This window comes from Sphaerodactylus townsendi, linkage group LG01, assembly GCF_021028975.2.
Source record: "Sphaerodactylus townsendi isolate TG3544 linkage group LG01, MPM_Stown_v2.3, whole genome shotgun sequence".
Lineage (NCBI taxonomy): Eukaryota > Metazoa > Chordata > Lepidosauria > Squamata > Sphaerodactylidae > Sphaerodactylus > Sphaerodactylus townsendi.
Genome location: NC_059425.1, coordinates 153,102,196 through 153,125,758, shown reverse-complemented (window position 1 = coordinate 153,125,758; position 23,563 = coordinate 153,102,196). Strand labels below are relative to the sequence as shown.

Genomic DNA, 23,563 nt, shown 5'->3' with positions numbered 1-23,563 from the left:
GGCTGGGCTCTGCCTCACCACCTCTAAACTTCATGTGGGTCTTGGAGGTACCAGGTGGTGCAGAACTGAACACAGCCCAGCCCAGCATCCATCTCTGCATTGCCTTCCATCTCCAAGAGTTGGGAGGTTGGGAGGTGGCATGAAATTTTTGGGGTTCTGGTTTGATAGAAAAAAGCTGGGAAAAGCCCATACCAGTAAGAAGGTTAGGGTTTTTTTTTGGCTTTTTTGAAATTTTCTGGTTCTATTAAACCCAAACATGAAAAATTCCCCCCAAGATACCGCCCCCCCCAAATCCCACGAGGAACCTTCCTCTCTTTCATGCTTAAAAAAAAAAAGTAAAGTCTATGGGCAAGGAGCGGTGAATGGAAGATTTCAGCTTTTACAGAGAATCAAGAAAACATCCAGGTATTAGTGTGAATGCCTGAGCCTATTAATATTTATCCAATTGAAACAAATTATAATGGGTAGCCTTAGTTACTATTTATACATTTTTATAGGCATTGGCTGCCTGTGAAGTGAATCCATTTGAATCTATTGCTGCGGAATACATAGCAATGTGTTCAATTGATTTTATCTGGCGTGCGTATGAAGGTAGTTTAGGTGTGAAAGGTGCCAAGAGAATAGAATGAGTTTTCTTGGTTATGGCTGTAGGAATGTAAATGCTTCATTCTGTTTCTCCTCGTCTAGCTTTGTCTTTTTAAGATTTCCTCTTATCTTATATTTTTCTTTTACTGGTTTTGGTGGGGAGTCTGCTTCCCCAATCCTTACCAGAACTGAAGTTGTAGCAAAGCTATCATTGAAGCTAGAGCTATCATTGAAGCAAAGTAGTCTCAAGCTGTAACAAAACTGCTGCAAAGAGAATATGAGCCAGACTGCAAGCACAGGGCCCCTGCTAACACCTAAACTTTGCCTACCACCCAGTCTTTCTGGAATGAGCTGAAGCTTGCCCCCTCCTTCCATTACCATCACTGCAACCTTTCTCTCTTTTAGTTGCCTTTGGGGCATGCAGGAAGAGTAACAGACTCAACAGAGAAAATGGAAGGAATGTGAAAGTGACCGGGAGGGGTAGAAAAGGAAGGGTATGAATGGATGAAAGAGAATAGTGAAAAGGGAATTGGAAAAAGGATAAAGTATAGAAGGAGTCTGGTTGTAAGGCACCAGGTTGGGAACTGTGATTAACTTTAATTAGTAGTCTTGGACTTGGTTCATGTACTCTTTCTATTAGTATATTTGTGAAGAACAATAATAATTAAATCACTTTAGTGCCACAGGGAACAATATGAACACCAATGTAATGTCTTGGAGGATGATTTTGTCAAAGTGAAGTACTGTTAAAGATCTCAGTGGAAGTAACAAGCATGTAGTGTTTTCCATTCAAATCAGTGGGGCTTAAAGCTGTCCAGCTTTGTCTAAACCAGCCATTCTCAACCAGGGTTCCGTGGTACCCTGGGGTGCCATGAGCATGTCCCCGGGGGAACCACGGCAACACTACCGTCCCCCGCCCCCTCATTTTTGTGGTGTCTTCCACCGGTGCCAGCAAGGACATAGAGCTGGCCCATGGGGCAGGGCCTGCCACAAGGTCAGCAGCCACCACCACCCCCAGTGCTTCCCTTCACCCTGGGAGGGGAAGGTGGGGGTGTGGCAAGCAGGGGCAATGGGAGGGGAAGGTGGAGTGTGGCGGCAGGGGAACCGTGAGATATGAAGAGTGAGGTCAAGGGTACCTTGACCTCAAAAAGGTTGGGAAACACTGGTCTAAACTATATTGTGTTGGTTTAAAAGTTTGGATATCCTATTCTAAGAAATTGTTTACTGGAACATGTAGTCCTATAATTGGTGAATAAGTGGTTATATGTTGTCATAAGTGGCTACAAATGAAGTAAATGCTTCTTTCTGTGACAGCTGTTCCATCTGCTCCGGGGCGCATAGTGGCGACAAGAAATACAAAGACCTCTGTTATTGTACAGTGGGATAAGCCAAAACATGAAGAAGATCTGTTTGGCTATTATATTGACTGTTCTGTGGTAGGATCGAATCGCTGGGAACCCTGTAATCATAAGCCAATCAAGTATACCAGGTACAGAAAAATCTTTATTGTTTTTACTTTCTACGTATTTCCCTAAACAAAATTCAGTGTCTTTTTCATCTTCCAAATAACTTCAGGAACACACACGGTCCCATTTCACATTTAAATCAAACATCTCACTAGCAGGACCATGTGGGCAGGGAGAATCACTTGACTTCTTTCTTTACGGATGTTATCTAACCTCCAGGGACATAAATGCTACCATGGCGAAAAGCCACATTAGTTACTCTACTCATGTGGTCCCTCCATCCAGACAGTATTGGAGTTGTATAGGACTGGATCACACTCCTACGCCATTGTGGTAATTACACATTGGATCTCAGAGGGCTTTATCAAGCAGATGTCATAACAGAAGGTCCCAGGTTCAGTCTGTGGAATCTTCATTAAATCATGTATCAGGGCTGCAAAAGAACCATGACTGAAACCTTGGAGAGCTGCTGTCAATCAGAATACAATATTGAGCCAGATGGACCAATGGACCACTTGGTATACTGTACTGTTTAGAGCAGTGGTTCTCAACATTCCTAATGCTGTGACTCTTTAATACAGTGGTGACCCCAAACCATAAAATTGGTATATATAACATATAAAAAGACTGTTTTCCGATGGTCTTAGGCAACCCCTGTGAAAGGGTCGTTCGACCCCCAAAGGGGTTGTGACCCACAGGTTGAGAACCGCTGTTTTAGAGACTAGATCTGGTAGAGAATGCTTAGTGCACCATTACTAATGTTTTTGTCTTAAGAATCCTCAGTGACTTTCAAAATACCCTGTTTTCCCGAAAATAAGACCTACCCCGAAAATAAATCCTAGCATAATTTTTTGGGATTTTTGGAGGATGCTTGAAATATAAGCCCTACTCCAAAAATAAGTCCAAATTACAGATTCCCTGGTGCAGCTGATCTAGTCACGTAGGGGGCGCAAAATCATGGGAAAAATCCCCTGAAAATAAGCCCTAACGCATCTTTTGGAGCAAAAATTAATATAAGGCCCTGTCTTATTTTCAGGGAAACACGGTATGGGCACAATTTATTCTTATTCTCCTTAAAAAATATTTCTATGCCACTTTTCCATACAAATAGGGTCCCTAAGGTGGCAAACATCAACATATTAAGACATTTCAAAATTAAAACAACAATTAAAATTAAAATAAAGTACGGAGTTTTGAAGGAGGACTTTGATATAGTGGGCATTACAGAGACATGGTGGAATGAGGAGAACCAGTGGGATGCTGTTATACCAGGCTACAGGCTCTATAGGAAGGATAGGACAGGGCGCATTGGGGGTGGAGTTGCCCTTTACATAAAAGAGAGCATAGTGTCACATAAAATAGACAATGAAAGGGGAGCTGGTTCCCCTACAGAATCACTGTGGATATCAATACCAGGTGTGAAGGACAGTTTAATATTAGGAATATATTATCGTCCCCCTGACCAAAGTGCACAAGAGGATTCTGAGATGGAAAAAGAAATTAGAGAGGCCAACAAAAACAAAAATGTAGTGGTAATGGGGTGATTTTAACTATCCCCATATGAAATTGGAAAAATGCAATGTTCAGGTCATAGTAAAGGAGAGAACATTCCTGGATATGCCTAAATGATCTGTGGCTTAGAAACAGATGGTTGTGGAACCAATCCAGGGGAGAGGTGATCCTAGATCTAATTCCTAAGTGGGACCCATGGACCTAGTGTGCGCAGGAAGTCAGTGTTGTTAGAGCCGATAGGGAACAGCGACAATTTCACAATGCACTGTCAGATTCCTAGGTATCTCTGGGCATGCTTAACAGAAGTGGACAACTACTAATGTAGTTACATTCGCCTTCAGAAAAGGGAAATTTCTCAAAGATGAGGGGATGTAGTGCTTGAGGAAGCTGAAAGGGAAAATTAAGAGAGTCAAAACTGTCCAGGATGCTTGGAAGTTATTTAAAAACACAGTAATAAAAGCTCAGTTGGAATGTGTTCCGCAGGTTAGAAAAGGCAGCACCCAGTCCAAAAGAAAGCCACCATGGTTAACAACAAGAGAAGTTGAGGAAATTATCAGAAAAAAGAAAATGTCTTTTAGAAAATGGAAGTCCAGTTTGGACTGGATGATGAAGAATATGAGACGGAACACAAATGGTGGCAAAAAAGAGAAGCAAGTTAATAGCTGTAAGGGGAGGCAAAAAAGGATTATGAGGAACGCATGGCTATGAACAAACATCAAGACCACCAGCAACAAACAAAGTTCTTCAAGTACATATAAAAAGCAGGAAGCCAGCAAGGGAAGCGGTAGGCCCGTTAGATGACATTGGCAAAGGAACAAAGCGGGTGTGTGCTAAAAAGATGGCAGGGAGATTGCCAGAGAAGCTTTGAATGAATTCTTTTGCATCTGTCTTCACCCAAGAGGAGGTGTGAGGAACATTCCTGCACCTGAACCAAGCTTCTTAGGAGGAGAATCCGAAAGGAACTAGCTAAGATAGTGGTAGACAAGGAAGAGAAGTTCTGGCAGCCATTGATAAACTAAATAAAGTTACTTCAAATCCCCTGGCCCAGATTGCATTTCACCCAAGAGTTCTTAAAGAGCTCTCAAGCATGAAATTGCTGATCTCTCTCACTTTAATATGCAACTTATCCCTGAAATCAGGCTCCATCCCTGAAGACTTGGAAGATGGCCAATGTCACACCAATCTTTAAAGAAAGGATCTGCAAGGGGGGGACCCGGGAAATTACAGGCCAGTCAAGTTTGACATCTGTTCCTGAGTAAATTAGTAGAATCTATCATTAAAGATAAAATTATAAAACATGTAGAAAAGCAAGACCTGCTGAGAAAGAGTCAGCATGGCTTTTGCAGAGGCAAATCCTGTCTTACAAACTTACTAGAGTTCTTTGAGGGTGTAAACAGGCATGTGGATAAGAGGGAACCAGTGGACATTGTCTACTTGGATTTCCAAAAGGTTTTTGACAAAGTTCCTCACCAGAGACTATTGAGAAAACTCAGCAATGAAGGAATAAGAGGGGAAGTCCTCCTATGGATTAAAAACTGGTTAAGAAACAGGAAGCAAAGAGGGGGTGTAAATGGGAAGTTCTCACAATGGAGAGATGTAGGGAGTGGTGTCCCCCAGGGATCCATTTTGGGACCAGTGCTCTTTAACCTATTCATAAATGACCTGGAAGTAGGGTAGCGTGGTGGCCAAGTTTGCAGATGATACCAAATTATGTAGGGTGGTGAGAACCACAAAGTATTGCGAAGAGCTCCAAGGTGAGTGGGCTAAGAAATGGCAAATGCAGTTCAATGTAGCAAAATGCAAAGTGATGCACATAGGGGCAAAAAATCCAAACTTCACATACATGCTACAGGGGTCAGTACTATCAGTCACAGACCAGGAAAGGGATTTGGACGTCTTAGTTGATCGTTCCATGGGAATGTCAATTCAATGCATGGCAGCTGTGAAAAAGGCAAACTCTATGCTGGGGATCATTAGGAAAGGAATTGATAATAAAACTGCAAAGATTGTCATGCCCTTATATAAAGCAGTGGTGCGACCGCACTTGGAGTACTGTGTCCAGTTCTGGTGCAGGCCGCATCTCAAAAAAAGGATATTGAGGAGATATGAAAAAAGAAGTGCAGAGAAGGGCAACAAGGATGATTGAGGGACTGGAGCACCTTCCCTATGAGGAGAGGCTGCAGCGTTTGGGACTCTTTAGTTTGGAGAGGAGACGGCTGAGGGGGGATATGATTGAAGTTTATAAAATTATGCATGGGGTAGAAAATGTTGACAGAGAGAAATTTTTCTCTCTTTCTCACAATACTAGAACCAGGGGGCATTCATTGAAAATGCTGGGGGGAAGAATTAGGACTAATAAAAGGAAACACTTCTTCAAGCAACATGTGATTGGTGTTTGGAATATGCTGCCACAGGAGGTGGCGATGGCCACTAACCTGGATAGCTTTAAAAGGGGCTTGGACAGATTGATGGAGGAGAAGTCGATTTATGGCTACCAATCTTGATCCTCTTTGATCTGAGATTGCAAATTCCTTAACAGTCCAGGTGCTTGGGAGTAACAGCCGCAGAAGGCCATTGCTTTCACATCCTGCATGTGAGCTCCCAAAGGCACCTGGTAGGCCACTGTGAGTAGCAGAGAGCTGGACTAGATGGACTCTGGTCTGATCCAGCTGGCTTGCTCTTATGTTCTTAAAATTAATTAATTAATTAAAATATACCAACAAGGAAGGCTAAACATTATCGAGGGTATTCCAAATAAAACAAAAAGTCTTCACCCTCTGGCAGAAGACAATGATAGATGGAGACAGACAAATCTCCTTAGGGAAGAGACGGTGGGTGATATGGTTCCTATGACTCATTTCAGTCAACATTCAGACTGCAGCATTCAAAACAACTATACTTTCCAGGTAGTCTTCAAGGGCAGCCCGATGTAGAATACGCATAATATGTATGCTATCCAGGCATACACCAGTGACAGGATCTTTCCTGCTCAGGAAGTGTCACAGCTGGCTCACCAGCCAAAGCTGGTAAAAGGAACCCCTGACCAACACTACCAAGCTTCTATTCAAGAGGAGGTCTCTGTCTAGGAGCACCCCCAAGCTATGAACCTGCTCCTATAGAAGGAATGCAACCCCATCAAGAACAACAGGTATCCCAGTTCCTGAGCCAAACCTCCCCCACTCAACCAATAGCACCTCTATTTTATCAGGATTACATTTCAGTTTGCTAGCCCTCATCTGTTCTAAAGTTGCCTCCGGGCACCTATTCACTGTTCCATTGCCTCCCTTGGATCTGCTGGAAGCTCAAGACAGAGCTGAGTGTCATCCTCATATTGGTGAGAGCTCAGCCCAAATCTCTAAATGACCTTTTCCAGTTAATTTATGTAGATATTGAAAAGCATGGTGGGGAGCATGATAGAATCTTAAAGTATCCTGTAAGCCAGAAGCCAAGGGGTTGAACAGCAGTTCCTCAGCACCTTCAGAGGTGTATCACAGAGCGAAGTCTGTTACACACTGTGTCTAGTGTGTACACCTCTGAAGATGCCAGCCACAGATGAAGGCGAAACGTTAGGAACAAGATCTACCAGACCACGGCCACACAACCCAGAAAACCCACCACAACCAGTTGAATCCAGCCGTGAAAGCCTTTGACAATAAAGTTAAAAGGATGTTGACAAAGACATTAATGTATCATGGTCCTAACCCAATGTATACATTTTTAAGCTCCGTTTACTTCAGTGCCAAAGCGTATTGCTGGCTGGATTAAGTATCAATGCACCATTAAAGCCATGTCCTTCAGACCCTGTTGTTTATTTTGCATTTTATTGCTGTACTTGTAAGAAATATTTCTAACAATTTTATCAGAAACAGTACTAAACTGAATAAACAAGAGTTATGTAATCATTAATATATTTGTAATGAACTTTGGGCAAGTTGTTTTGATAAGTAAAAATCCAGGCTCTAAGAAGGTGGCACGTCTCTATAGTTTGGTTCTTATATTCTCTTGTCTTTCTGTCTCGTGGCCATGTTACTGGAGTGGTATCCATTTTGTATTTATATGTAGGACAGAATTTCTCTCTGTGTAACATCATCCAAGGAGAAAAAAGAACAAGGTACAAAGTGGAACAGTTTATTTGACCTTTAAAGGTCAAATTAACTTCTCTACTGTATACCTTGTTCTTTTTTTCTCCTACCTACCAATGTGGTCTTATTTTTCCCCTAACGTAATCCAAGTACATAAATTGAAGGTGAAAATCCCCTTCCTATTTCTTTTAGGTTTGCAGTTCATGGCTTAGTAACAGGAGAGAAATATATCTTCCGTGTGAAAGCTGCAAATGCGGTGGGAATGAGTGAAAATTCTCAGGAGTCTGAGCCTATAACTGTACAAGCAGCCCTCAGTAAGTGACTCGCTGTAAGGCTTAAGCTTTGAAATAAAGTCGTTTGATAACCAGGCCCTAGCCAGTGGCCTTCATCACTTAATGAAACTGCCGCTTTTCCAGGTGATACTTTTAAGAAATTAATGGATAATCAGGACATTCATCAACCAAAAACTCTGTAGCCCATTTGCCAAGCACGTGTCCATTTTAAAAACCACAAATCATTTGCTAAATTTGAAAAAAAAGTTTGAAAATGTTTGTATGTTGGATGAGCCCCGTGGGCAGTCTAGTCCAAATTCTGTTTAACCCGGGGTCTTTCAGTTGTTCTGCAAGGCCAACCAGCAGGGCATAGAGACCAAGCCTCCTCCTGATGTTGCCTCCTGGCATTGGTGGTCAGAGATTCATTTTGGGTTTCCAATCTCCAGGTAGTAACTGGAGATCTCCTACTATTACATCTGATCTCCAGGTTACAGAGATTAGTTCACCTGGAGAAAATGGCTGCCTTGGAAGGGAAACTCTAAGGCAGTGGTGGCAAACCTATGGCGCTCCAGTTGTTCATGGACTACAATTCCCACCAGCCCCGGGCAATTGGCCATGCTGGCAAGGGCTGATGGGAATTGTAGTCCATGAACATCTGGATTGCCATAGGTTCGCCACCATGGCTCTAAGGCATTACATTCCATTGGTCCTTCCTCTCAACAAACCCCACCCTCCTCATCCTCACCCATAAAATCTCCAAGTATTTCTAACTTGGAGCTGACAACCTTTGGTTCACTGCCTCTGGATTACCTTTAGTTATCATGACTAGTATTGACTGAGGGATTTATCCTTTATGGCTCTGTCTAATCCCCTTTTAAAACCATCTATATCAGAGGCTATCACTGTGTGTTTATTGGCAGTGAACCCCAGAGATTTACTCACTGAGTGAAGAATTACTTCCTATTTCTGTCCTGAATCTATTGCCTATTATCTTCATTAGGTGTCCTAAAGTTTCCATATTATGGAAGAGGGGGGGAAATCCTATCGTTCCTTTTTATCCACCCCATGCTAATATATGTTGTCCCTGGCATATAGCTAGCATTTGGGGAACGGGTTTTATCTGAGATGGTGAAAATAGTTAAATCCCAATCCTTCCATGCAGCAGTCTTGATTTAATGGCCATCTCCAATCTGTTTTGTTTTGTTTTGTTTTAGAAAAAGAAAATGGGAGACCTTCCATAGCTTTCTTGTTATGTCTAGTTTTGTCCCCAGTTAATAAACTTTATATTGGCTATTATATGTCAAGACATTAGTCTCATGTCTGTCTGCTTGACTTCTTAAAGCTTGTCCATCATATCCTTATGGAATCACAATTCTCAACTGTGATGGCGAGTCTATGACCATTGGCTGGAAACTTCCAAGATACAGCGGGGGTTCAAATATTCTGGGTTATTACATAGACAAACGAGAGGCTCATCACCACAACTGGCATGAAGTCAACTCATCTCTTACTAAAGAGAGAATTTATAAGGTCAGTATTATTTCTCATTTTTAATAGTGTGTGTGTGTGTGTGTGTGTGTGAGGTTGTACCCAGTCAGATACAAAATACTTACTGAAAGAAAAGTAAAGAAGCAGAGAGTTTCATCCAAGCTCATCCAGGTGGAGATTCATACACTGGATGGAATATCATAGGAACCTACTGCAGCCCTTAGACTGGCACAAATAGAAAGCAACATTCTACTGTTTTCTATAGAAGTCGCCTGTGCCCTAACTTTTGATTCATTCTTGCATGGGGCCACAAGCACAGGTTACTTATGTTACAACTGTGTGAGTAGCACATGTAAAAGAGGACAGATGATTTTTCAACTGCTTGGTGTGTGTTAAGTCTTCTGGCTTCTGGTGTCCCTGTGAATCAGTGCTGCTTCTGGTGACCCTATGAATCAGTGTCCTCCAAAACATCCTATTGTTAACAGCCTTGCCCAGATTTTGTAGACTAAGGGCGGTGGCTTCCTTTGTAGAGTCAGTCCATCTAGTGCTGGGTTTTCCTCTTTTCCTGCTGCATTCAACCTTTCCTAGCATTACTGTCTTTTCTAGTGATCCTTGTCTTCTCATTATTTGAACAAAGTACAGCAGCCTCAGTTTAGCCATTTTAATTTCTAGGGGCAGCTCAGGCTTGATTTGACCTGGAACTCTCTTATTTGTTTTTGGTCCATGCAAGCCATAACACTCTCTTCCAATGCCACATTTCAAAGGAATCTATTTTCTTCCTGTCAGTTTTCTTCATTGCCCAGCTTTCACACCCACAAATAGTGACAGGGAATACTATGACACAAATTAACTTGATCGTAGTTGCCAGTGACACATCCTTACACCTAAGAATCTTTTGTAGCTCCTTCATGGCTGCCCTTCTTAGTCTCAATCTCATTTTGATTTCTTGGTTGCAGTTGATGATGGAACCAAGGAATAGGAAGTCTTTAACAATTTCAGTTAATAGCAGAAGTGGGCCACATGGTGCCTAGTAATATTTACATAAATTTGTAATGGCCAGTTAATTCAGTGTACTTCCGAATTAGTGTAACCTGACGCTAATATCATATGGGACATTAGAGTGTTAATGCTAGCCAGTAGTAAATAAAGGAAAGCAACAGTAGCTTTTATTGAACTGTCATAATGATGTACCAATACTACTTCTGTTAGTTTTGTGCTCTCTTAACACACAGCGACAATAACTGAATACAGCTTTATGACTTCATAATCCCTGTGCATTGTATGGAATTGGTAATAAAAAACTCTGGTTAGTAATGAGAAAAAAAACAAAAGAGTTCATCCAGTGACCATGCATCCTTCTTAAAAATGTCCTGACTGTTAAATGGAACTAGATTTAATGATCATATTTTTAAATACAGGTTCATTAATTAACATGAACAATGTTTCAAATTGAGAGGGGATGGGACAAATCCAATAGGAATTAATGGCTCCTGAATTCAATAGCACCAATTTTACTACTCCTCTACACACTTTTCTTCTTCTGGTTCATAACTAACTGAGTTGGTGGGCACCATCTGTGTGTATGTATATGTGCATTTACATATACAAAGCAACAATGAATGTGGCAGTGAATTTATTCTAAGACAAACTTGTGTGGATATCTCTGTGCCGTTGCCTGTATAGACTTATACCTCAAAACCCTACCAATTTAAGCATCCAGGTTACTTCTTTGTTTCAAATTGCAATCAACCGACCAGACTACTTTTATGAAACTTTATGTCCCAATTTTTTAACAAAAGCAGTTAAAGCAAGACCTTTTTCCATGCACATTTTTCTGCAAATGGCAGCAAAGTTAAATATGAATAAATGGATGGGTTGAATATTTTACTGCTATTAGAAAAGACACAGGAACATTATCTGCATTAATTTTTTTAATGTCAACTGTTCTGCAAAGGTAGAGGATTTGACAGAAAATGCATATTATGAATTCAAAATTGCTGCTGCAAATATAGCTGGGGTGGGACAAGCATCGGAACCCAGTGAGCATTTCAAATGTGAAGCTTGGACAATGCCTGAGCCTGGTAAGTAGTCTGGTTATTCATAACATTAATGCAAATGTTTTTTAAAAAATGAAATACAGTTTAACATTTGGTGTGCAGTGGCAATAATTCACACAGTAGATATTTAACCCCAGTTTTCACAACCAGTTTGTTGGGGTACGCACCATAAAGTAACCATGTGTCTCCCCCCCCCCCCGTTCCAAACCCCTAATTCCACACAGTTGGCTACTCTATGGAAGTTTTGTCATAAGAGTCTTGATAGGTCAGATAACTATCACCCCTATTGTATGGGCAGCCCATTCCAAAGGGGTGGGGGTAGAATGGTGGCCAGGGATAGCACCACCACACTCCCTCTAAAGAGAAAATTGGTGGCGCAGGTCCAGGGGAGAAGGAAAAACACCTTTCTTCCCAAGGAAAGCTGAAAGTCCCTGGAAACACCCTCAGATTGCCCCCCTCCATGCTGGCGTGGACATTTGCAATGGTGGCCAGCTGCCACAGGACTCAGCTTCCAGGTTTGGTCACTGTGGTGGCTGGCCAATGAAGTACGGTAAGTCTCCTGGTGCCCACTACCATGCCAATTTGCATGGTGCTGGTGGTACTGACACTGGCAAAATCTTTCTACTGCTTTCAACATGGCTTCAACCCCACCCCCTTGCATTGCACAGTATTTATTGTTAGCTTATTTAAAAGGTTTTTATCCTTCACTTTCTAGAGCAGTGATGGCGAACCTTTTGGAGACCGAGTGCCCAAATTGCAACCCAAACCCCACTTATTTATTGCAAAGTGCCAACCTGGCAATTTAACCTGAATGCTGAGATTTTAGTTTAGAAAAAACTGGTTGGCTCCCTCTTCCTCCGCCCCACCCGCTTGAGCAGGGGCCAGCCTGCTCTAGCCTCCAGCAAGTCCTGCGTGCACTGCTCTGTGCCTCTCTAGCATCTCTGCTTCCTCTGCATGCCCCCCCCTCGGGCAGCAGCCACCCGGAGCACAGGCACCAGGCCTACCAGCCGAGTCCTCCCTGCTCACTGCGGTATGCTCACGTCGTGCTCAGTGGCCCAGGCCAGCCTAAATATGTGTGTGTGTGTGGGGTGTGTGTGTGATTTTCTGCCCCCACCTGATGAACTCTGTGTGCGTGTGCCCACAGAGAGGGCTCCGAATGTCACCTCTGGCACCCGTTCCATAGGTTTGCCATCACTGTTCTAGAGTTTGCTTCAGATAGCTTGTCTTTAGGTTAGGAGTAGCAAACTAGTTGAAATCCTACTTGGTCGTACAAAGTAGGCAGTTGGCATTTGGATTTTAAAACGCTGTTAAATGTTGGGGTTGTTACAAACTGAAGAAAATTGAGCATTGGTAATTTATTTTGTTTGCTTGTTACTTCTCAGCGATGTGTTTTTAGCAGCAAGACTTTGGTTTTTAATTCACTTATAAAACATGAATTGGTTTTCATGCTGATATCAAGGAAAATGTTTCTGAGTTCTTCCAGGCTTTTCTCTAACTTTCACTTTACAGCCTATCTGCATGTTTGTCCAACATGTCATACTGTTAATTATTCTAAATTTCAATCCAGTCCTTTAATCTTTTGTAGTGAATTACAGAAAATATTGAAATTATATGTAAGCCTTTGGTTAGCTGTCCCAGAAACTCCTTCTTCCGCTGCTTGTCTGGGAATGGGAGCGGGGGGTTGGGGTTATTTTAATGGGACTTTTATTGGTGTTTCAATTGTTATATTTCATCCACATGTTTTTATTGTTTATTTAACCTTTGTACGCTGCCTAGAGATGCTAGTATGAGGCAGGGTATAAATATCATAAATAAATAATAATAAAGAAATATGTTCTCTGTCCTGTTGTTCGCTTTTAAAAACAAGGCAGCATTAAATTAAATTAACCTTAAAGGCTGGTACAAGCCTGCTATAATTGTTCTTAAATTAGGATAATGGCCTGTTCTGCACAGGCCTGTGAAGCAGTGGCACACCCGCATATATGATGCCAGTGGAACCCCGGGACCGTTTGCGTGCTCCTGTGTGGGTGGTCCCAGAGCTGTTGCCGCTCGCAGAAGCGCTTTTGTACAGAGGCGCCTACGTTTTGTTTGTAAACTTACCTCTGCAGGGATGAGGGGACACACCCCTGTGGCCATGGCAACGCCTCAGGGGTTGGAGGGCAGGAGGCGTGTCCCCTTGCTCGGCACCGGGTGCAAAACACTGTTTTGAAAAGACTTGCTCATTGAGCGAGTTTCAAAAACAGCATTTTCCCACTGGTTGAGGGGGAAAAGCATAGTGCTGCCTCGTTTCAGAGGTGGCAGGCATGCAAAGCACTCCCCTGGAACAGTGTTTTTACCATTCCAGGGGTGCTATTTTTGGTCCGTGCAGAATGGGCCAATGTGAATACTTGGGAAAACCAATGAGGATCAGGGCCATCCTAAGCAGAGTTTTCACCTTTCTGACACTGTTGAATTCAATGGACTGAGGGTGGTGTTGCTCTGTTTAGAATGGTACTGGATATTTACTTATTCATTTAAATATGAATACTTTTAATACTTTGGTACAAAAATGAATATGGGAATATTTTCATACTGTGGTAAGACAGACTTCACTGGAACTATTTCAGTATAGAAATATAGTTGTGTAGAAATTTAACTGGAGATTTTAATTTCAGATTTTAAAAATGTAAAACTTTTCTGTTTGTAGCTGGAATTAATAAAACATTGTTCTATAATTCTTGCAGATTTTTCCCTGCTATAGCGTTTTTTTTCTGTGTTAACATGAAAAGAACTGTTTCACAAAATATAAGCAAGTAGATGCCAAGTCCCCTGGGACAAAAATGGAAATCTACTTGCTATTTTGGAGAACTTTAATGGAGACTCCTAACTTCCATTTCATGATTGCTACTTGTGTAGAAACAGCAAAATCAATATAGCTGGAAATGAAACCATTTGCAATCAATAAAAGGGTTGATTCCAAACTCATTATGCAGCTTAGTACATAAGAATAATGACATAAAACTACTGTATAAGTAATCACTCATATCTACCCTCTCTCACACAAGTGCTGTTGGAATTCATGAATGCTCCTATTAAAAGATGTGGTATACTACAATGAAATGATGAGGTTCTATTTAGATTTCTGTTTTACCAGCACTGCTCAGTACTTCTAATGGATTTTAAAAATGGGAAGGGGGGAAGTAATTATTAAATTTTAAACTTTTTAAAGTGAAGACTTATATGAATTATGAATAAGGATGTAACATAACCACCAATTTTATCTTTTTATAACATCAATTTTAACCATAAGTTTTACCATGTTAACCAATAAATGTTTCTGACTATATGTATATTTTAATTCTATGCCAATAAATATATTTGTACGTAGTTGTTTTACCAGCATATTAAACAGTAACTTTAATTAATAATTCTTGCCTAAGGAAAATAACAGGAGCACAATGTGTCAGGTGGCAACTTTTTCTCCAGTGTGCACCTAACCACGCTGTAAACTTCTCATCTGTATTGTGCTAACAAATTTTGAGAGAAACTTCACCAGACTTGTTCTCTTCAAGATTTCTGATTGATTTCAGACTGCTGGACTGTGAAGATGTGTGGTAAAACATTGCGGGCAGCCAATTTACTTTGGGTTTACGTGTACAATAGAGCAGCAGTGTAGAGGAGCAGCAGTGGCGTAGTGGTTAAGAGCAGGTGTTCTCTAATCTGGAGGAACCTGGTTTGATTCCCCGCTCTGCCGCCTCAGCTGTGCAGGCTTATCTGGGGAATTCAGATTAGCCTGTACACACCAACACACACCAGTTGGGTGACCTTTGGCTAGTCACAATTCTTCTGAGCTCTCTCAGCCCCATCTACCTCACAGGGTGTTTGTTGTGAGGGGGGAAGGGAAAGGAGTTTGTTAGCCCCTTTGAGTCTCCTTGCAGGAGAGAAAGGGGGATATAAATCCAACTCTTCTTCTTCTTCTAAATTCACTGATATCCAACCATCATGGAATGAAATTGTGTCAGGAAAGATTATAGAATGGAAAATTATATGGGAAAATGCACTACTTCTACTAAAGAATAAGAAAATGAAGAATATCTGTTTGACTAAATTGCTGGTCTCATCTATTGATCTATATGCTTTAGGTCCTCCCTATGACCTTACATTTTGTGAGGTCAGGAACACGTCCCTTGTGATTCTTTGGAAGGCTCCTATTTACATTGGCAACAGCCCTGTTAGTGGATATTTTGTGGACTACAAGGAAGAAGAAGGTGAAGAATGGATCACGTTCAATGAGAAGCCTACACCACACCGTTATTTGAAGGTAAACTTTTTTATGTGCTATGTTTTTTTTTTTAATGTAGACATTTATTATAACAGTCGGTTGGTTGGTTGAGGGTTGGTTGAGGCATAGCAAGTTAAAACTGAATCCAATGAAGACGGAGCTCCTATGGGTGGGTAGGGAAGGGAGGGGGAGGGATTTCAGCCACCGTTGCTAGAGGGGGCTTTATCGTTAGCCTCCTCTTCCTGGAGCCTGGGTGTTTGCCTGGACTTATCCCTCTCTATGGAGTCCCAGATGGCCCATACGGCTCAGGTGGCATTTTTCATCTATGCCAAGCACGTCAACTGGCCCCCTACCTCTCCCAGACCAACCTAGCCATGTTGATCCATGCAACAGTCACCTCCAGGTTAGACTATTGTAACTTGCTGTATCTTACGGCTGATCCGGAAGCTGAAGTTGGTCCAGAATACAGCAACCCAGCTTCTCATGGGCAGTTCAATATGGGATCACTTCTCTCCTGTGCTGCGCTGACTGCACTGGCTCCCACTGGAATTCCAGATCATCTTTAAGGTGCTGGTTTTAACCTTTAAGGCTTTTCACAGCCTGGGGCCTTCATATCTCAGGGACCGTCTGTCCCCATATGTCCCTGTTCAGTCTCTGCACTCAGCAGAGGCCAATTTACTGGTGGTCCCTAGCCCCTCTGTGATATGGCTGGCCTCTACCAGGGCCAGGGCTTTTAGTGCCCTGGCCTCAGCCTGCTGAAACACTCTTCCTCCAACCATCCGGGCCCTGTGGGACTTAGAACAGGGCCTGCAAGACAGAGCTGTTCCGCCATGCTTTTGGGGAGGTCAGCTGTTGAGGGTGCAATTCCCTGTATTTTATATTTTATGCTGTAATTTATATTCTGTCTGCTATTCCATCTCGTTGACCGCCATATATGAGCTTTGTTACAGTTGTTGTCATCTTGCTCTGGGTTCAGGGTTGGATGTCGTTTTATAGTTTTAGCTGGATTTTAATGTTTTATTAGATTGGGTTGTACACTGCCCAGAGCCCTTTGGGGGTGGGTGGTCTATCAAGTCAAATGAATGAATGAATGAATGAATGAATGAATGAATGAATGAATGAATGAATGAATACATGAATGAATAAATAAACAAACAAACAAACAAACAAACAAATAAATAATAAAATAATGTATTGTGTATTTCCTTCAAGGTTACCGAGTTACAGGAAGGCAGCACCTATGTATTTCGAGTTCGTCCTGTGAATGATGCTGGCATTGGCAAGGCATCTGATATTTCTGAAGCTGTGTTCGTTCAGGCTAAACCAGGTATGAAAATACACAACTAGATTCAACCAGCCATCCTGCTTGTGAATAAGGGAAGATATGACCACCAAAAAACCAATGTGGATGATCATACAACCTGCATGGGCAAAAACCATATGGGAATGGGGGCTATAGGAAGAAGAGGAATTGGAAAAGTGGGCCATTTTTATTGGAGTTGGGCAGAAAGAAGAGAAGACATTGGCTTAAAATATATGTTAATGCTGATTAGCAAAAATGAGTGCTTGTCACTTCTCTGGCCAATGAGAAAAAAAAGCAGAAAAATAAGAAAAATAAGAGAAAAATAAGAAAAAGAAAAAAATAAGGCCATAGCTGATTGTATAAGAGCTCCTACTATCCATACTCTTCCCAGTGTCAAAGGTTCCCTGAATTGGTACTGCCTTCTATCACATTTTAAAATATGACATAGTGATTACTTTTTGATGTTTGATGATTATGGAAATGTTATATTCTGCTTTTCCTGCATTTTTTTCTTTTATGGTTTTTTAAGCTGTTGGAGCAAATTCACAAATTACGTGTTTCACACACACACACGTATTACCAAGACTGGATTAAGAAAAGGGGAAATTGGCTTTAGAAGGGTTCCAGAAAGGAATAATGGAAGACTTTGTAGTCTGTGTATACCAAGATCTCAATGGGGCACTACACTGAGAAATAAAGTGATCATAAGCACAAACAAATAATGTTGTTGTATGCAAAATAGCATAAAAATAATAATAAATAAAAAGCACATAAGAGTTGATTCCCTCAGCAATCACGCACACACCAAGAAGGCATATATAAAATATAGAAAGCAGAAAATTCAGAAGCTTTAGGGAAGGATATACAACCTTAAATCTTTAAAGGGTTTGAGGGTTTGAGGTTCACGGGTAGGTGCAGTAGAGATCCAAGGAGCAGAATGAGGAATTGTAAAAAAAGAGAGAAAAGGCCTGCAGAGTACTCACAAAGAAATCAGAAAGTTCTCAGAAGGATACCAGAGCTCTGAGCAGCAGAGATCCAGACCTGGGATCTGAGGAACAATTTGCTGGATCTGGGAGTCCTTCTTTTATGGACAGAAGTGTAGATCTTTGCACTGGTTCACAATAAAAAGTTTAAATCTCACTTACCGGTTTAAAGTTAACTGCTGTCAGACTTTGAGGAAAATTCCTTGATTAGGCTATTTTGTGCCAAATATTGCCCTGGCACAAAGATCCTGGGCAAGGCAACATGACTAACTTTGAAGAGGGCTAGATCTGCATGAACATAAAAGTTTGGTTGAGGCAACGTAACTCCAGAAACAAGATGGAAGGCCAATTAATGGCTCAAGTTCCCTTTCTCATTCAGCAACAACAACAACAAAAAGGAAAAGGAGGAACCAGGAGTTGGTTAACGAAATAGCAACATCCTTGGGCTGGGCAGATACTTCAGATTATTAGGCATGGGAGTTTATTAGGTGATGTCTCTAGTGTTGAAAAGTCTGTTGTTATGAGAATACTATGCCACTGAGCTGAAGGGGACTTTACTTTTTCAGGCTTCCTTGAAGTAACACCCTTCCTCTTTGTTTCTGGGAATTTCCAGTGTCATTGGAATGTCATCCATGTAATCCAATGTTCCATATGACTTATAGAGACTCCCCAAGTTTCCAATCCCCTGGCACTTGCAAAAGGGAATGCTTTTTAAAACAACTAAGTCCAGAACAGAGGGTAAATTTTTACCATCTAAGGGGTCTCTGCTATATGAAGGTATGGGGTCCTCACATATGTTTGTCGAATCCATAAGAGCTCATGCTAAAGGCTTATAATGATATGACCTAGTCTGGGTTCTGGCCTGCCCCAATCCTGTGTACGGTGCTGGTGAGTAATCTAAACCTCATATGCAGTTGTGAGAAAGGGAGCCTGAAAAATCGCACCACATGCATGGAAGTAATCTCAGAATTCTTAGCACTTTTTTTTCATTATTAGAGACTATGGCTCATTCCGCACATGCAGAATAACGCACTTCCAAACTGCTTTCAGTGCTCTTTGAAGCTGTGCGGAATGGCAAAATCCATTTGCAAACAGTTGTGAAAGTGGTTTGAAAATGCATTATTTTGTGTGTGCGGAAGGGGCCTTAGCTGTACCTTAAAATGACAGTTCTTGAACTGGCACACCTTTTTCTCCTGTTGAAATCTTTAAACTGAAAAGTGTGATCCTTTCCTCTCAGCTGTGACTTTGTCCTGCCTACAGCATGTTGAATAAATTAAAGCTGTTCAGACTTTCGGCACGTGATTAAATGCTTAACTGAATCAAAACTAGAGAGAGGTATTTTTTTCCACTTTTAATTATGTTTCTAATCACACATTGCAGACACCAAGGAAATTACAGCAGGTGTGGATGAAGAAGGTAATATTTACCTTGCTTTTGACTGCAAAGAAATGACTGATGCTTCTCACTTTACTTGGAGTAAATTCTATGAAGAGATAGAAGATCATGAGAAGTTTAAAGTAGAAACAATTGGAGATCAGTAAGTTGGACAATCCTTGTATAGAAATCCTGAAAAACTGCATTTTGATCTTATGGCTACAAGGAGCAAACCACTGATATATGCATGCATTTTTGTTCCATCTTTTAGTTCCAAGCTGTATTTCCTAAAGCCCGACAAAGATGATTTGGGAACGTACTCTGTAGCTGTTAGTGATACTGATGGTGTTTCATCCAGTTATATTATGAATGAGGAAGGTAAGAACAAATGCTTTCTCATTTACAAGTTTTCTTGTAAAACATAGAAGAATACTACACTTGATTTAGCCATAAGGCCGAGAAGCCATAAGCCCTTCTACTGTTAGATCATGAGCCTTAGATAGGGTCCCCAGGTTTTATAGGTCTTTTGTCCCTCTGTATTAATTCAATTAACTATATTTCCTATTTTAATATCCATGCAACTTTTAAAATGTGAACATTTTAATTACTGTATACGTTTTTGTTCTGGTCTTTGACTGTAATAAATAATAATAATGAAAACAGAAGAATAATGCAAGATCATTAGAAAACCACCATCCGGAACTCCTTGAAGGAAAGGCAAGATTTAAAAAATGACAGCATACAGTTAGCCATCTGTCAGCTTGCAGTTGTCAACTCATGTCAAAAGTTAACTTGAATTAAACTGGCCCATCCCTATTTTGGTTAGTTTAAAAGAACTTGACTTCTACAGCAATAAAAAATATTTGGGTTTTCAAATTGTACATTTTGGCATATTGTAAATTTTTGCTACAGTTCTAAACTACTTTATTGTATTATTTTATTGTGTGCCTGGCTTCGGTTGGGGAGCGTGGGGTACTAAATCAAATAAATAACAACAACAAAAACAATAATACTACTACTTTACAAAACAATATAAATGCAGCACTTAATTAATTTGCTATGTTGCATCAAGGTTTTTCTCCCCTTCAGTACTACACTGAAATAGTTATCTCTATGCTTATTCTCTAGGACATGATTCATACATCTTTTTCTCAGGCACTCCACAAATGAAGACATGAGACAACAGCTTGTATTTAACTTGTGAAATAATGTATACTTTAACCTGTTAAATATGATATACTGATTTATGTCACACTATTAAATAAAGGGATTTCATCCCAACCATACCCTGCTACATGGCCAGTGATAAACTGTTCCAAACACACTCTCCATTAACCCTGATGCCTATTAATGCCTTCTCATCATCGTTACCTATTGTGAGCAACCCTACCTATGCCTGCCAAATTAGCTATGGCCTAAACGTCAAAAGACCTGGCCTATTTAGGCAAACCTCCACTACAATATTATGACACAACCAAAAAATGACTCCCCTTATAGCCAACTGAAGGAAGCCAAAAAAAATCCTGCTCGAAAACAGTGAATGGCTAATGCTGTGATTCTTGAAAGGATAGTCACCAGTAGGTACCCTACAAATTTGATGCTTCTAGCTCAAAAAACAGCCTCCCCAGAGCCCCACAAATGTTCCCCTAGGGAAGGGGTCTGCAACTTGCGGCTCTCCAGATGTTCATGGACTACAATTCCCATCAGCCCCTGCCACCAATGGTAGGGTAAAGTGGCCCCTCCCTCCAAAATCCAATCCGAACCACATAAAAAACCATGGAAAAAAGGCTCCCCCCCAGATTTTCCTTTGAAATGGTTGCTCTCTTTTTTAGTTCAGCATATTCAACTGCACACCATTGCAGGGAATTCTACATTTCATTGATTTGTACATATCTCACATGATCTAAACCTCAACCATTGCCACCAACCATTGAAAGCCTGCTAAAGCTTGAAATGCACGGGACTTACTGACCCATAATGTATTTTAGAATGATATACAAATATCTGTTGCCTTTCTTAATTATTCACTTGCTAATTTTGTCTTCTTTTTGTTGCTTACAAACTTGCACATCAAGCAATTAGTTCCATTTTCTGAGTCCTTATTAGCAATTCTAATATGCTAAGTAGGCTAATCTCTGTATTCAGCTATGTAGAACCCAGCCTCTTGCACAAGTTCCTGGAGGATTTTCTGACATTTATAATAGATCTCTGTAAACACTTCTTGTCTACCAAATTTCGTTCCCTTTTGTGATCTCATCAAAAAAGCCTTTTCAAAATGACGCACAAGGGAACAGGGTCAACAGATTAAGGGAACTGGTAGATGTAGGTTTGTTGCTGGATTGCTTAGCGCAATGATGGCGAACCTTTGGCACTCCAGATGTTATGGACTACAATTCCCATCAGCCCCTGCCAGCATGGCTAATTGGCCATGCTGGCAGGGGCTGATGGGAATTATACGGGCTTAGTGAGTTTTCCTTCTTGCTTTAATTCTTGTGTATTTCATTGTCAACACCTATTGAATCTGCGAGCCACAATTTTTGAAATTGTATATTTCACGTTTGTGTCTTCAACAAAAACTGGATTTCATAGACATTTTCCTCATTGTGCTGAATGTTATTGGCACTTTATGGAGTCCAACAGTGTTCTTAACATTTATTTTGATAATCAGAATCAACTAAACCTGAACACTATTTATTTCAGAGCTCGAACGTCTGATGACACTAAGCCATGAAATAAGGAATCCAAGTAAGTAGGTCTTCTGAATCTAATATTTGGTTCCAGAAGGACATATTTACACACCATTGATTAGAGTAAAGTAATTAAAACTTTTTTAAATACATAAAGCAGCTTGCTTATCCTTCTATTAATTAAATGCAAATATTAGTTTCTGTTTAAGAGAGATCTTCTTTGACACTGCAAATGTGTTTGGAGGAATGGATTCAGCTTGGATATGTCTAATATTTACTGGATTATGTATTTAAAAGCTCTAAATAGTGCAATCAATACACACTTCAGCTTATGCTCTGATTCATACAGAAACAGCTTTAATACACATCTGTGCAAATACAGTCAAGATTTTCCCTGTGGTTTTCAGAGCATTTCTCTGTTTGTTGCTTAAAAGGTTCAAAAGCTTTAAGCTGCTGGGACTTGCATTTTGTGATGCTATTTCCAACAGGGTTCAAATGTTGGCTTTGCGCTTTGTTCTTTCCCTGCAGCAATCCCTCTGAAGGCAGAATTAGCCTATGAGATTTTGGATAGAGGGCAGGTTCGTTTCTGGCTTCAGGCTGAGAGCCTGTCAACCGAAGCCAGCTACAGATTTGTCATCAATGACAGTGAAGTTGTTGACAGTGATGTAAGTACATACCTGGCAGGCTTTAATAGCATAACTTTTGTTTGAAAAGGATCACCCCTAACAGTGAAGGAACTTTGTTTTTCATGCCACATCATCCTATATATAGATGTGGGTACTAAGTCAGATGCTGGTACTGTCTCATGAAAAGTGTTCACATGGCAAGACCCTACTTTTTTTTTTTAATGAATAAAGTCTTTCACATGAGAAAACAGAAAGACATTTTAAGGCATTACTTTGAAACATCAATGGACTGGTTGGTTGGCAGTGGCATTATTAAATCTGGAAGGATTCATCTTCCCCAAAAAAGAAGAGGAAAAAATACCAACCAAAGAACACAGATAAGGTAACCCAAAGGGCAAAGGGGGAAAAAAATAGCTAAATGGGTGAAATGTCTGTAAGTATAAACAAATATTAATGATATTTAAACAGACTTAATGATATTAAAGAACACCCCCCCCCCCCAATATAACAAAGATCAAATGTGGGCCTTGCAAGTATAGGGTTGTCATGTATAAAAATACCACAATAAAATATAGAAGTCTTAATCAATATAGTATACATAAATGCAAACACCTGAATATTACAAAAAGAAAGTCCAAATGGTGCAATATATACCATAGAAAGCCACGTGTGTTTTAGCAAATAGCATTCGGCAGTGGTATGCATTATCAGAAACATGCAAATATTATATCAGACACACTACATTCATGGATAAAACATTTACTTCAGTTTTCTTTTCTACTTTCATATTGTCCAATCTCTATTTACTTACTGTTTTCTTACTGTGAGGTTTTACTCACTTTCTCCATTTGATAGACATTGACAACA

General features: G+C 40.7%; 1 protein-coding gene across 2 annotated transcripts in view; it reads left to right on the top strand.

Moving 5' to 3' along the window:
* The window catches only part of MYOM2 (myomesin 2), a 104,985-nt gene that overhangs the window by 53,407 nt on the left and 28,015 nt on the right, over positions 1 to 23,563 (top strand). For both annotated transcript variants that reach the window (XM_048497607.1, XM_048497597.1), the window contains 10 exons: positions 1,900 to 2,074; positions 7,838 to 7,959; positions 9,260 to 9,447; positions 11,360 to 11,486; positions 15,584 to 15,762; positions 16,936 to 17,050; positions 19,390 to 19,546; positions 19,655 to 19,761; positions 22,084 to 22,128; positions 22,599 to 22,735. In XM_048497607.1, coding sequence (XP_048353564.1) covers positions 1,900 to 2,074; positions 7,838 to 7,959; positions 9,260 to 9,447; positions 11,360 to 11,486; positions 15,584 to 15,762; positions 16,936 to 17,050; positions 19,390 to 19,546; positions 19,655 to 19,761; positions 22,084 to 22,128; positions 22,599 to 22,735 — 1,352 coding nt within the window. The remainder of the gene's footprint in view (positions 1 to 1,899; positions 2,075 to 7,837; positions 7,960 to 9,259; positions 9,448 to 11,359; positions 11,487 to 15,583; positions 15,763 to 16,935; positions 17,051 to 19,389; positions 19,547 to 19,654; positions 19,762 to 22,083; positions 22,129 to 22,598; positions 22,736 to 23,563) is intronic.